The sequence below is a fragment of the Dermacentor andersoni genome, chromosome 9 (assembly GCF_023375885.2).
Source record: "Dermacentor andersoni chromosome 9, qqDerAnde1_hic_scaffold, whole genome shotgun sequence".
In the NCBI taxonomy this organism is placed as follows: domain Eukaryota; kingdom Metazoa; phylum Arthropoda; class Arachnida; order Ixodida; family Ixodidae; genus Dermacentor; species Dermacentor andersoni.
Window position 1 is genome coordinate 33,759,142 of NC_092822.1, and position 15,774 is coordinate 33,774,915.

Below are 15,774 nucleotides of genomic sequence, written 5' to 3' on the forward strand. Positions count from 1 at the left end.
GGAGCGGTAGCTTTTCTACGTTTACGTTGTTCAGAAGTACTGACGACTTTACTTCCCTAGCTTCGTACATGCTGACAGCGCTATGCAATAATTAGGTCACGGTGAAAACCATTTGGGCGAGCTTATTCATATTTTCCTATTTCCTTTAGGGTAGCATCAAAGGCCCCATTTGAATAACGTTATTATATTGAACGGCTTCGGGAAGTACAGCTTGTTCGAAATGAAAACGGCCTGTACGAGCAGGAAACAAGAGAAGTCGGAACAAGGTATACAAGCAGAAATTTTTAGTTATACACAAGCACGAAATCCCTGCTTTGGAACTTTGTTGAGTTGCTACCGATCGTACAGAGGCGCAAGCTCTGTATCACCTACCGCATTTACTCGTGTAATACCCACACTTCTTTTTCCTTTGTTTTTAATTTTCACCGGGTGCACGCCTTGCACGAGGCAGGCTTATGGCTACTAACTGAAGCCTCCAACAGCCCTCAGACTGCTATGCAAATGAATACAACCACTGCCGACCGACTATGAACATGTTTACGGCACAGATGAATTTTTCGAACATGGACGTGTGCTACCTCGTAGCGGCTTGAGGGAGTTATTCAGCACGCGAGTATACGCGTGACGGTTAGAGAATATCTTTTTTTTTAGATTTTCGCGCTCTGAAGTAGGTGTGTGGGCCTTATACGAGGGCAGGCCTTAGACGAGAAAACACGTTATTGTGTTTGCTTAAGGCGTTGTCTTGTTCAACGGTGCCGGAAAAGCTATGATAAACTAAGAACCTGACCGATAAAGTCGACGAGTAGGTCTGAAGATTAATATGTCTTAAACTATTAAATTAAACGCATATTTAATTGTCATAAAACTTCGAGGCGCAAATTGACGATGTCGTAGGATTGCGACATGGCAGTTATGTAAACGCGATATAGAGCAGGGGTCGATAAAGCAACAGCATGCTCTTCGTCTTTCGCCGTGTTCAACCGCGTCGTTGACTTCAAGATCATGTTCAATGTAGCAAAAATGCTTTGCGGCATGAACCTGTTTCTTGCAAAAGTGGCTTCGAGTGCGAGGACTGCCAAGCTCGCTAACACTTTCGGACTGAAACTTTGGTCGCGAATGCTGGCTGCGCACATCTTGCTTTTTTTGAAAGCTTGAAAGCAATAGCGACCCTTATTGATCCTCTCTTTATTTTGCGTTACACTCAGCTTCTTACGCTCATAATCTTTCACTTATACAATTACGTGGATATTTGAACTGTAGTACGAATCGAATGCAATGTCTCTGTTTCACGGTGAAGTACAGGACACTAGAGTGTGATGTTCAATTTCTTTGAATATTTTATTACAGCCAAACATACAGGTCTGCTGCCATTGTTGCAGTGTGCCTACCACGGTAATATATCATACACCTGGTTCATATACCAATAAGGCTGTCGGAATATCCGCTGTAAGCCAGCCAACGTCTTGGAAACGCTTACTTCTTGCTAACTTGTAAGTGGCTCGGCCCACTAGACTTTCAACAGACTTCTCTTTCTTTAGGACATATGGCGTGGATGGCGAGTCTTCTTTACGAAAGAACTTGCAAAACATAGCATATAGCGACATCTCTATTTTGTTTTAATCCCTGCAGCTGTTTTGCCAGTGATGCGAATCATCTATACTGTTAATGACGTTCCGCATAAGCTTAAGTGGCACGCTTTGTAAATATGTTGCGCTACTTATCAAAGCCTGCGTGGTACGCGATGAAGATGTTCCACTTACTTAGTTAAAAATATGGGGAACGATATTAACAGTGGCACAATGTAACTGCGCCAAGGAGCTCCAGGGAAGAAAGAGCTGACCCTTAAGGATATTTGTTCCGCAGAGGTTATACTTTATAGAAAGCGCAACTTCTTTTTGTATTTCTCTTTTTGCGAATGCAGTCCAGTTACTTATGGGAACTTATTTGGATCGAGAATAAGAGTGTAATTCCATTACCTTCGTGTCGCCTTCTCTGGAAGGCGACACGGAGGCAATGGAATTCCCTCGTGAAACGGAAGGAATGCGCCTTTTCTTCCCTGCGACCAAACAACGGAACTTTCGAGCTTATTCTACGGTTATGTGTCCCGTGCTTTGACGTATCTCTTGTGCTACAGCGCGAAAGCATAAGCGGAGTGAGGGTACGTGCGTTCGTCTCCAAGACCGGTTAATATTCGGCAATGTAAAAGACCCAGCGGGGTGTCACGGCCCAGGAAACACGAATTAGACTGGTTTACCGAGTATCTCGAAGAACCACGGCTGTTGACGTTGCCTTTCACGGTGCCTCCTCCCAAGGAAACCCGTCATCTTTTAAAGCGCTTAGCTTTCCTTGAGAACCAACCGCGATTCTTCGTGTTTACCCGTTTTCGTTCGCCCATACCGAAGGTTGCGCAGCCTCACGCAGCGATAAGAAAACCACGTGGTGGTACCGGTGGTAAAGGGGGTGTTCGCCCATGTTTCTCTTTTTTCTTGGCAGCAAGGGTTTTGTAACGCTGTCGTTTAGACGCTGCACCTCACTCAAAGACGTTGCCGTTCGAGACGCTGTGCCTCTGGTTGAAGTCGCTCGAGGCGCGACCGTGACTGTGACTGTCACTGTTGTGACAACTTTCTGCGGCCATCGAGTGAGGTCTGATCAAGTTGCCCCGCGCGCCCGCGACAGCGTGCTCACTAAGTTAATTAGTAAGCGAAAGTTTACTGCAATTTAGTCAGCCGCTAAAACTTAGTTCGTGTAGTTGCCTAGCACTTTACTGCCGTTATCAATGTATCATCATTTGGGCGAAACTGCCTCTTTTTTTATTGCTCTTTTTAAAGCAAGTAAATAAAAGCAATGCACTTCCACCAAAGTCCCTTCGACTGGTTTTTAAGTCAGCTAATATTTTGCAATGCGCTGAGAAATACCCAAAAAAACATCTTAACAATTACTGGGTACAATAATGAGGACCTTTAAGATAGCAAATACGTACCGCTGCCTCAAGCAATGGCTCCATCAGCGCTGCGTGAGCTCGACCCAATAGAATATGGGGTAGTTCAACCTCTTCCTTATTACGCATTCACTCGGTAAGCTACATGAAATATCCTGTGATCTAGAGGAAACAATTCCAAGATTGCTGGCCAGACGCTTTCGCATATGTCTTGCTGTTCCGCGTGCATATGCCAGCACTTTGGTAATTTCCGAGTCCCGCCTACCAACTTTTCATGCAATAAGATTTACCGAAACTTGTCACTTTTTTCGTTTGGCTACTCAACACGCTAATCATCCACTGTGCCGTGACTTTCAGGATAGAACCGCTGTACGCATACATGAAGAAATACGGTGGTGAAAAAACTTACTGCCTGCTTACGAATGCTGGTCTACTTGCGCAACTCATCCCCCATGGCGAATAGCAATTCCAGAAATCGTCACTTCAATTCCTTGAGTAGGTCACAAATGTGATATGCCCGTAGTTGGGCTAAAGCAATTAACATTATCGCCTCTTTACACTATAAGTACATAGATTGCATTTACGTGCATGCCGGTGGATCATGCTGGAAACAAAGCTCTACATCTGCGTTTTACATACTTGCGTACCAAGAAAAAAGAGCTTATAAGCTTTGGCAGTTTACAACGTCCACAACTGCAGAACTTTACGCAATACTTTCTGCTTTACGTTGCATATCTCAGCAGCCAGAACCACTTCGTCGGTTAATTCGTAGTGACTCACAAGCCTCATTGCTGTGCTTAAAAGCAATCAACTTCAGAAAATCAAGCAGCACATGCACATACGAAATATAGAAGACATACGCCATAGCGAAAGATCTACAACATGACATAACTTTCCAGTGGATTCCAAGTCACTGTGACATCATGCGAAATGTAACAGCTGATCACATGGCACGTGCAGCACATCAAGAGAATGAATTACCACTACTTCCTCTAGTGACGAGTGATGCGCGATGTCTAGTGAACAAATTGTGGTAGATTGTCCATGGAAAATTGGTTCGTAAATGATGTGCAGAACTCTCAATTAAATAATACAGATCCTGGAATATAATTCAATATTCTTTTTATGATTAGTCGATCTGTTGAAGCAACAGTTCATAGGCTTTGTCTAGACATTGGCTATACCTAAAGCTTCCTGTAGAGGATAAGAAAAATTAACAGCGCTACATTCTCATGTAAAGAGGCTGAAGAATACATAGAACACCTTCTTCTACACTGTAAAAATCACGATTTTCCGCGCAAGAATCTCTCGAAACAACTACATGGCCTGAATAGACGGTCACTATCTTACGGAAAAATTTTAGGGCCATGGTCAACAGAAAAACTTCAAACCATCGCTGCGCGCGCCTTAGTACAATTTTCGGAGGAAGAAAAAATATCACAAAGATACTAAGTCAAACAATAGTTATGGCTCGCATTGTTATTATTACCAGGCACCCTTTATTACATGTTCATTGTGTCTTCGTGTTCATGTAGCATTTGCATTTGTTGCATTTAGAGTGCGGCATTCAAGTCCCCAACATCTTTGCGAATATCTTGGTTTTGTGAACATTTATGCTGTGTGAACTCATGTGTTGCGTGTGAGCATTTCGGTTTTGTCAGTAGTTATGCTACGTGAACTCTTCTGTTGCCCTAACATTTATTTATATTACAGTACTGAGACTTAAGACGTGAATGTTCGTTCATGTGTTTATTTGTCCAGTTCGGAGATTCTTGACAACTTTCTGACGATAACTATCATGTAAGAGAAGAGGAGTAGCCGGCACGACACATAGGCACCAACCTCTCCTTAAATACATTTAATAATAAAAAAAGAATACATACTACATAGACCCCTTTTCACTATTGGGTATGTCTCAAGTCTCTTACGGTAGGGCATTCTCAGAGTTAGCGCAGTGTAAAAAAGATTTACCGATATGGGTTGCCGGGCAGCTATCCCAACATTTTTAGGCTGCGCTGTCTCCGAGATAGGCCAACGGTAGGGAGACACATACCCAATACGTAAGAGTGCTGGTAACGTGCTGAGAATTTCTATTTAAAATATATTTGGATAGACCGGTGCTCTAGCCGTTACGGACTACCCAGTGGCCCATGTTGGTGGGAAAACCGCTACACAGATAGAAACAAGGAAACATACCGAAAGGTGCGTGAAGTATATAATCGATGCTAATCCCATTACAAAAAAACGTATACGCAGTAAGAAGCGGTTCAGTGATGAACGGCGCAACTAGCCATCGAATAATTTTTGAAGCGTCTGGATGTTTATGTGTTAATAGCGCATCCTCATAGCTAAGCAGCGTTAAAACAACGTCTCGATGAACTGCTCACGATGTGTTCATGCTTTTGATACCCGTGTTTTGACACAGCTGTCACTCCTAGTATTATTGTCTGGTACGTGTATAGCTTTCCCCTCTAATGCAAGCTTTTAGCTCGAGAATTGCCTGTCAAGCTGCTCCTTCTGAGCTGCACTACAAATTTTTCGGCCGTTCCGAAGGGGAGTCTTAATCCTTAAAAGCGGGCTCTAATGAGGCCGGCTTTGAAGTGAAATTTGGTTGTCTATAAACAAAAGAAATAAGAAGATATACCTTGAGAGCTTTTAATGACCTATTTGGGTCACTAAGGGGCATAGAATGTTTCACGTACGTTCGTGCTAAAAGCAAAAAAATTTTAAACAAACGCCTTGGGTAGTGTGTGTTAACGTACATAGTCGTGTGACACTTTTCTTCCAGAAACGTGCCCATCAAGATTACAAATTGAGCAGCTCAATTTTTTCTTTCATTATTATTAATATTACAGTAGAGGTGCCCTGTTCATTCATTTGTGTGATAACATTTCGCACCTTTTTCCTTGAGATTTTGTATTTGTTTGCGCTTACTAAAGATATGAGTACTTTATTGTTTTTATCCGAAAGTGAAGTATGCGGCAGTGTAAAAAGAAACAGAATGGTATTTAATTGTCGACCATTAACAACATCTCAGACCTCTCATGGCTGCCCGTATATACTTAAATTAAATCATGGCTGTGGGCCGCGCGCTGTTGGGAACAGTCATACGAGAATATTTTTTTCCTTAAGGAAGGTTTTTACCAGCTGCTCTTGTTTTCTTTCCTGGAATTCAAGTAAAATACAGCTTCATGAAATTGCTTATGCTTTTCCTATGTCTTTTCCCACCAGTTTTAAATTTATTCGCACATGTTGAGCGTATGCAAATTTTAATCCTTCATATTCAAGTCTACTGTCGTACATTCTGGAAGCCGTTATTTCTTTTGACGTTTTCCTACAGCTCAGCGCCAACATAAATTTCCGTAAGGTTTCCATTCACGCACGGACGTGTGCGCATAACATCACGTCAGCGATGAATCCGGTAAAGGTTGAAGAGTGACGCGGTTATCTTGCTCTTATATTTAGTTGGACATTTTTTTCCGGATTTGATTCCAAGTGTAGCCTGAAATGCCGAATTAAGGTGGAATCTAAGTTGCAAGTAAAACTCGTAGAACCTAAGTAATATTCGTTACAAGGCGCTGTGCACGCTCATTCTAAAATAAATACCGCATTGTTAGCATGATGTTTTGTGGATGTTGTAGGGAGAACTCGTAATTTTGAGTAAATAAATGCGGATTTATTGCACGTTCAGTCAACTTGCCTATTTAGTAACACGAATTGAAACACCGGCTCAAAGCACAAGCACAAGTCATCTATTGACTATGAGCGTTAGCAGGCAGGGAACAAAAATCTTACGAGTTGTGAATGCGAAAGCAATAATGTCCGATCAGACGCTGCTGATTGGTACTTCGAGTTGTGAACTTCTCACGGTCAAGCGAGCGCGTTGACACGCTTGGCGCGTTTTGATTTGGCCTTACCGAGGCGCGATTAGTACGCAGGCGAAGAGCTTGCGCGGACAAGGAATGCGCGGATAACACAGGTTTCCGAGAATGAACGTGAAGGTGACGTGGCGTCGCGGCGATGCCCTCTCTCCTCACGGAACACCTGGCGCGCTACTGCTGCAGCAGCGGTACCCTTTCGGCCATTCGACTCCGTCGAGGCGCGCTCACGACGTGGCACCACAGCCAAAAGGAACATAACTGCGGTTTCGCTACTGCAGATGACAGACGCTTGCTTTTTCTCTCCCTAGGCCGTGTGACGTTTTCGCATCAAAATTAGGTGAAACTAGACCTGTCCAATACATGCGTAGCATTATATGGCGCTGGGAGTGGTGCGGAATGTGTTATGCGTGGTAACGATGAGCAGGAGGTGGGGGGGGGGGGGGGGACTACGTTGACGTAGTATGCATTTTTTTATTTATATATGAGTGAGGAGTGCGAGCAGAGAGGTACAAATATTTACATTACCGAGCATGTACGTGTCGCACCACGCCGAGCGCCACATAAGGCTATGCCTATCTTCTAAAGTTCCTGTTCAGGAAGTTTCCGCTTAATTCGTTTACGCGATTCCCGGGACGGCATAACCAACGCGTCAAGGCCGTCATAGGCGGCGTAGAAGGAAGGGCTGTTCCTGCATGCACAAAAATAGCTCGAGTGGCGTATCACCCCGTTTTGGGTCCCCTTTGGTCACTCTCGAACCTCATGGGTCCGGTGTTTGCCAGGTCGTTCCATACTACTTGCTATGCCGCTTTATTGCACGCTTAGGCATTTTTGGCCAAGTTTAACGCCTCCTTTCTACGTATGGCGTATGTGGAACAGCGAAAGCGTAAGGGCTCGTAGAACGTTCTGTGCCGGCAACCTTAATTTTTATCGAGGACGATGGATCACATATCACTGTACTCCAGATGCCAACTATCATTCGTGCACCCAATGGATTTATATGGCGTATTCTCGCGCTGTATTGGGAAAGGGGTTTTCTGGCTTCACAGGGAATTTTTCAACTGAGTGGTTATATAACGCTACGCAGGGAAATATATATATATATATATATATATATATATAATTTACCATTGCTCACGGAAAGCGACAACTAGACAAAACAATGTCACCAAACATAATAGTGCCTTCAGCAACGTAATCCTACGTAGCGGCACTGAGCCAATTAGAGCGATACGAGGCCGCATATAGTAGAGAGGAAGTTCAGTCTACCCGAAACTCAACAGCCGTTCTTTTATCATTGCCGCCACTTGACACATCTGACAAAAAAATGTCCGGTACAGATGTACATACTGTGGACTCTCGGGTAGCAGATATATACGCGAAATACTTTTGCGAATGTTTTCCACTTAGTTAATAAAATGGCGTGGCGCATGAAATCACAAAATATCTGGAACGTCTTTTCACGTATTCGAACATTGTACTTTTTAAGAAAATTAAATTTTTTTAACAACAAATTTGCGGTAATAAGTTCCAGTGAAGAATGCGCGGTTGTCTCGAAGAGTGTTCCACATACCTGACCCTACAACTTGGAAGAATAAATATATGCCACATTGCCCAAGATACTTAAATATGGTTCCAGAGACAGGTCAGTGGAAGGATGTTCTAGTTAATAGGTCGGTGAATTTTCTTGTCCGTGAATACTTGTTGACGAATTTCGAAAAAGTAAGTTTACCATTACATTGAACGCTGATCATTTTACTTTGTGATTTCATGTGGAATGTCGTTCCATAAATAAGCAGAAGCTGTTTACAAAATAGTGCACTTACTAGGTTGAACTTTACGCGAACTAGGTTAAAAGCTTAGGTGCCATCAGTTCCTCTGTCTACTTATTCAATAGCATGCGCGCCGTCTCGATATGCATCTCTACACTATGTTGATGGACGCTTTGACTTTGCAGGACTTCGTATTTCTTGACTAGTAATGGTTCTGCGTTCCTTACTCTGCTGGTAGATGAGGTTCTTCGCCGAGATCAAGGTTCGGATCGTATTTTGCCGTTTGTTCGATTGATTTTTCTTCAGCTCGTCGCCTGATGGCGGCAGCCAGCTGACAAAAATAGCCACATTTTTGTCCAGAGTGCAGTCGTCGGCAGCGATTCCCAGTTCCACCAGGCGCATCACGCAAACCTGCGTGCGCTATACCGTGTAATCTCAAGTGCTTGCTGCACGCTATCGCGTGGATTTAATTTCTCCAGGTCAAATTTCTGTCAAAACACGCGTGTGTACTGCTGTGAAGCCTGCGGTATAGCCGGCATCAGGCAGAAGGACGCCTAGTTGACAGGGTCGTTCGCCGACATTTAAGCACGCCTTGACTGGCCGCCTTGATTGCAAGCCGATTGGTCGCGCCTGACAAAAAAAGATACCAAGCGCGATCACACAAAAGACACTGAAGGTTTTTGCGGCTAACATCCTTGTAAGTGGTGTGCCAGCTTTGCCGAAATTTGCCAAAGATTCTGACGTGCTGTGTACGCGTTAGAAAAAGAAGGCAGAGAATTCTATGATCATCGAAATCGCTTCTCAGAATATCTGACGTCGGGGTTGCCACTGTAGTGGACGAATGAGCGATGGCTATAATGAGTGCCTACGTCTCGACTCCTGACATCACACAGTGGATGTTTCACATGGTGTGACATGGTTGTAACTACGATATGTGCAGGTCGAACGCCAGTTCTCGCTTCTGCTAGTGTTACGGTGAATACACATCAGGAAATGTCGAAGTTAAAAGCGATGGTTATAAAATATGCGGACGTGGTGTTGTCACTGCTATAGGTGGTTACAATTTAGTAATGCAGCGGCAAACTACTCCGTAGATAAATTTCATTGAGTATTGTGGTTCAGAGAAGCAAATTTTGGATGCACAGAAGGCCTGCGCAGGGTAGTCTCGTGGGAATATTTTATGGATGCCTTAGGGTTTGCCAAGTATAAAGTTCAACCCGTTATTTAGAGTGTCAAGGTCTAAGGGCTCCTCCAGCAAAAACCTGTCCTGTACTGGTCTACCAGTGTCGGCCACATTGATGCGACAAGTCACGTGCACTTATGTAAGCCTACGTGCCGTCGCTTCCTCTGAAGAGGAAGCTTCAACTCCGATGCTGCCTATGGAAATATGTGTCAACTATCAAAGATCCTTTCATGAGAAAACCGTTTAACGGATTTGAATGACATTAATTGCATTTAATAGAAAAAAAGTTTACTCTCATAACTATAAGAAGCGAACTACTTATTTAAGAGCTAGAATTTCTACAACCTAGAAATTCGCTAAGATTGGTTAGTTTTAAAATTTTGAAGCGCAATGTTTCCCAATCGATATCTCTTCCCTTATAGAGATATCTCAGTGCTGTACACTTTATCCTTTAGAGAATATACAGCGTACAAAGCTAGTGTGTGAATTTATAGCTTACATGGATTTGTTGCCAAGTTTACAAGGACTTTAGGAACGTCCTACTAACAAATTAGTGCTATATTCGGGGAGGGCGGTATTTATACTCGTGCATCACTTTTGTCCGGTATAGGTGTATAATTAGATGCCGCTTACAGAATTCTAATACCTTTTTTCATTGCTGAGTTAGAGTAGTACACATGATAGACTATTTAATTAGAAATTTCCAAATTCTTTATGAAAAGAATGGCACCCTAAATAAGAAATCCGCTTCCTGCACTCGATAAATTATAATCTCATATTTTAAATGTAATAAACCTCATCGAATTTGGAGAATTGCTTGCCCAGGAAAGCGATTTCCCTCTTCTCATCTATTTAGCTGGAGCCCCGAAGTTAAAGCTTAATGTTAGGACCCCGTTCATACTTCTGCAGCAGAGACCCAAGGGCTATCTTCAAACGACTACCCCAGGAAGACGCACCGCCGCATTGATGTGAACCTCTGCAGTAACCGAATAGAGCTCACGTACCTGCTCACGTAACCTGCGGAAGTAATCTAAGGTGTCCGTCTAGTTACCGAAAGTACAGGCATTTATGACAGAGCACGAGAAATCTGTAGCAGCTGGCGACGAGCCTTGCCCATAGTGTTAATGACCTTTATGCAAATTACCGTGAGAATTCAGTGATATGCTTGTGCGTTATCGTCATCATCATCATCATCATCATCATCATCATCATCATCATCATCATCATCATCATCATCATCATCCGCCTAGTTGCGCCTACTGCAGGGCAAAGGCCTCTCCCAATACATCTCCAGCTACCCCGGTCATGTACTAATTGTGGCCATGTTGTGCCTGCAAACATCTTAATGTCATCCGCCCACCTAACTTTCTGCCGCCCCCTACTACGCTTCCCTTCCCTTGGAATCCAGTCCGTAACCCTTAATGACCATCGGTTATCTTCCCTCCTCATTACATGACCGGCCCATGCCCATTTCTTTTTCTTGATTTCAACTAAGATGTCATTTACCCGCGTTTGTTCCCTCACCCAATCTGCTCTTTTCTTATCCCTTAACGTTACACCTATCATTCTTCTTTCCATAGCTCGTTGCGTCGTCGTCAATTTCAGCAGAACCCTTTTCGTAAGCCTCCAGGTTTCTGCCCCGTAGTTATAGCATTAGCTAATTATTACGGGTAGAAACTCTTCTGCAGATTTTGGATCACGGTTAAAGGGGCTTTTGGTGAATATCTACCAGCAGTTTTCATAAAGCTTCTGCAGTTTCCTTTTACAGTGAGGCTGTATATGGCTACGGTTCCGCGCATTTTTGTTCTCTGTGAACAATAACTATCATTATCAATGGCTCATAGTCCCGTAATCATTCATACTCCCGTAAGCAAGGACAACATGCAATGGCTTATAGCCCCGTAAGCCAGAGGCTACAGTCACTCAGGCTGTAGCTACAATCACTCAGCAAAGTGAAGTGAACAGTGCCGAAATTCTTTCTAATAACGCATTCAACATACACAACAGCATGTCGAAAACTGTGATCATCGATGGCTCATACCCCCGTTAGCAAGCAAAAAATGCAATGACTCACAGTCCCGTAATGTTCACGGCTACTCACTTTGCGCGAATTATCTCCGATAACACTACACCTGTTGTCGTTGTCAATGATTTCAATGTGGATGTGTCGGCACCTAAAAGGGAGCGGTTTACGCGTGCCGTGTTTCAGACGTATCGCTTGCCAAGCCACACCGATCCGGCCCAATCGACCACCCAGTGGCGTACGTGCATCGATTTGACATTATCAAAGAATGTGACTGCAGTTGCGATTGAAATAATCACTACCGATCAAGACAGTAAATTAGTGTGCATACCTTTTGTCATGATGACCACGCATCAAGACAACAAATGAGTTCGTACTTTGTTTAAAGTAATGTGTCACCTCCGTGTCGTGTGCTAAACAGCTACGCTATTTCAACCACTTTAACAGATAGGAATGGTTCATGATTTTTTTTCAGCTATGTTAAGACGCTGTGACCACCAAGCACCCTTCCTAGACTTAGGCTACCATTGTTCGAAGACATCTGTATCAGCGCATAGTGTCCTGAGACAAGATATCTAAGAGGCGCTGTGTCACTTTCGCAAGCACCTTGCTCAGCATTAATGGAATGGTTTATAAAAAATTGCTATAGATTTATGCATTCTACTTGGTATCCCTGTGCCGTCGAGTCTTTTTCTCAAGACAGACTTTCTCTCACTTCCTACCTTTTATTTCACTCGAAATAATCAATCACTCGATCAATCAATCAGTCAATTTTTATTGAGAAAGTAAAAGTTGAACAACAACGACATAAAGCTGATTTGTTTAAGCACAATGCATTCGGCAGTATATGAAACTCTACTTAACGGGAGTCAAGTAGACAAAGCCTGCTGAAGTTCACACGATGTAGTACCTTCGATTCTTTCAGTGTTTACTTTTGAATTACCGCGGACGGTATATGGGTTATCACAACGCTTTTATTTTCTTCTCTCTCATCTCTTCTACCCCTTTCCCACTCCCCAAGTGTAGGGTAGTCAACCGGGCACGTTCTTGGTTGACCTCCTTACCTTTCCCTTTTTGTTTCTCTCTCTCTCTCTTTCTCTCGGCCAGCCACACGGAACCTTTCAACTGCATTAATATTTGTCGATATGCTGTGTAAAAAAAAAAACACTTTTTGCCATATTTGCATGTGATTGGTCATTTTGTTTCGCATAATTTTCGTACCTCCTCCTCATCGCTCCTGATCGCATAGCACCAGATAATTTGTCTCGCCTCGAGCACAGCCCTGATAAATTTGCGCGAGTTAAAGAATCATTGTGTAAAGCTGCGCCCGCATGAGTGCACGCAAACGCAATAGCATACCTTTATATAACACAAAGGCAACTGCGTTAAAGCTACTTGAATGAAAAAAAAAATCCAAAGCATTTCTTTACACTTTGTGGGATGATGGACCACGTCCCTGTCGGCAACCTATTGATTCCACTGACATGAATTAACTTATTGATTGCAGCTAATACTAGTGTCTTTGTCAACTAATCATAAGACTCCGGCTCTGTGATTCTGAACTCACAACAAGTAAGCCTTAAAATTGTACAAAAAATCGCGGCACCATAGAACTGTGGGTAAAGTAACTATATTTCCGTGTTACATTTAAAAAATACCTAACAGCTTCTACAGGCCATTGTGTGAATTTGTTCTCCACTGCGATAAAGTAAACGAAAAGTAGCACACAATACATTTCATTAGGTAGATCGGTTTTAAAGCACCAACTATGTACTTAATATTAAAGAAAGCTCCAACTTGTCTAATTTTACGTCGTCTCCTACGAGCAATGGGCAAGTGTACAGGGGACCTTACTATAACTCAACTATTTTTCAAAGTTCGAAAGCATCGTGCTATCTGTGGGATTTGCAGTCACATATATATCTAACGAGTTCACGGCACGTTCAACAGCGTGACATACTGGTAGATGACGCTACGTTCCTTCGGTATAACTTCTCCAATTGCCTAACATTTCTTTTAATACGAGTGTCATAATTTATGCGTCTATAGTGGAAACAGCCAAAAACAATCATCTCAGTATTTCCTCCACTTATAAATTAGATGACCCATTTTGCTTACAATATCAGAACAATGAACGTTCACGTGCGGTATACGCCATTTACTGCAAGGAGTGCAACTAACTTGACGCCAAAGGTTTCCATGGTTCAGGTGAGGCACGCGGGGACACCGACGCCTAAACACGAAACGTACAACCACCTCGCGCTACTCTTTGTAAGTTGCATAGGTTTCGTGTCCCCATGTCACTGCCCACACAACTTGACTAACTTAATTTAACAGCAGCGCAACATTCAGCATCAGACCATGCCACACGTTATTACCCTCTGCCAATGCCACCATTTTAGAGTACAAATAAGTTCCTTCAAGCTTACCGTAGTCCGCTTGGCCAACGATTCCGGGCAAGTTCCAAATCCACGTGAGTGCGATTAAAGCGATACTGCGACGACACCGAACACCTTGCTTGAATCGAGAACTCGTGACCATTTCTGCGGTTCACAACACACGGCGTGCGCTAAGACGTACGTATTCCGGACTACTGAGATGCACGCTATCCCAGAAAGTTTCCCGAAGAGACACGCACGCCGAAGGCAGCAAGCTCGCTGTTCGATCGGCAAAGCAGGAGGTTCTCGGTCGCAGTTGTTGGCGCGCCGACACGCAGAACCAAACTGAGAGTCGTCCCCGCTCTTCGCTCGCAGCGCCCCCCTGCGGAAAGCGCTGGCGGGAGCGCTCGCGGAGCGCGCCGTCACCAGGAAGGGGCGCCTGCACTTTGCTACAGTTAGACTCATCGTATCGCTGGGTTCGTTTGTTAATAGCGCGAAATAGGCAGCGCAAACCACGGTTTCGTACTTGACACTCTCCGTGAAATCATTCTGTTCGTTTGTTTAATTTTTCTCTCGCAGTTGACCTCTGAGATTCAGCGTATTGGCCGAGAATGTTCGGAATTGAGAACTCGCATTGGGTTGGAGAGAATGCTTCGAGCGATGTGTGCTATCGAAGTTGTGTGGGCGTTATCAAGCTAAGCTGTGTGGGTTAATTACAACCCTTACTGAAGACTACTTCACAAGAACTCCAAGAGCATTAGAAGGTCATCTTATGAACCATGTACGGGGTTCGCCCGATATCATGAAAGAATTGAACGTTCAAAAAAAAGCTTATCACTTTGAGGGAATAAGGAGCATAATATGGGTGACATGCTGCCAAAGTTTCAAGAGCGTTAGCTAAAGACGGGGCTTTAGCGAGGTTTCGTAGGGCAATGTTTTTCTTGTAGAAGTTTACGCTTCTTGCAATAAGCGCAAAGTAGCTCGCGTTCAACTTGACAGGATGTCAACTTTTTAAATCCATCTACTCCCATTTATTTCACCGAGCCTAGATAGTATGCAAGCGAAATTTGTAAACATGCCTGCGTAGCGCGAACTGCTGGTGGTGCCACCTAATATTGCAAAACAATGCCACGTGCGGACTGACGTAAGCGCTGTGTTTTTTGGAGCTCCATTCAAAATGGTTTTAGGGCGAAATCAGACTGCTTGTTGTCGTGCCTTCTTTGAAAACCCCTCAGAGAATTATAACGACTGACATGCTCCAGTCCGCGTCGTTGCAGTTGAGGATGCAACTCTCCCCCGAATGACGAGACGACGGATTCCTTAGGGCCCGTTTACGCTCGAGCCGCTCATCGCTGCAAGCCGCACCGAATGCGTGCGGTCGTGCCAAAAATTGCACATATCTAACCCTTGTGCACAAATTTCCATTGACACTGTGTACACAGTGTAAACTGTAGACATTGTAAACCGAAATTTGTGCACAAGTGTTTCATATGTGCACTTTTTCACGTGACCGCACGCGTGTGGTGCGGCTTTCGGCGATGGCTGCTCGAGCGTAAACAGGCCCTTAGAACATCGCCCCACAAGGGCGGTCGCTGTGGCGCC

General features: G+C 43.8%; 1 protein-coding gene across 1 annotated transcript in view; it reads right to left on the reverse strand.

Moving 5' to 3' along the window:
* Nucleotides 1-14,496, reverse strand: part of LOC140213154 (uncharacterized) — an 81,038-nt gene extending 66,542 nt beyond the window's left edge. The window contains exon 1 of the mRNA XM_072284322.1: nt 14,224-14,496. Coding sequence (XP_072140423.1) covers nt 14,224-14,335 — 112 coding nt within the window. The 5' untranslated portion in view covers nt 14,336-14,496. The remainder of the gene's footprint in view (nt 1-14,223) is intronic.
* Between the last annotated feature and the right edge of the window lie 1,278 nt (nt 14,497-15,774).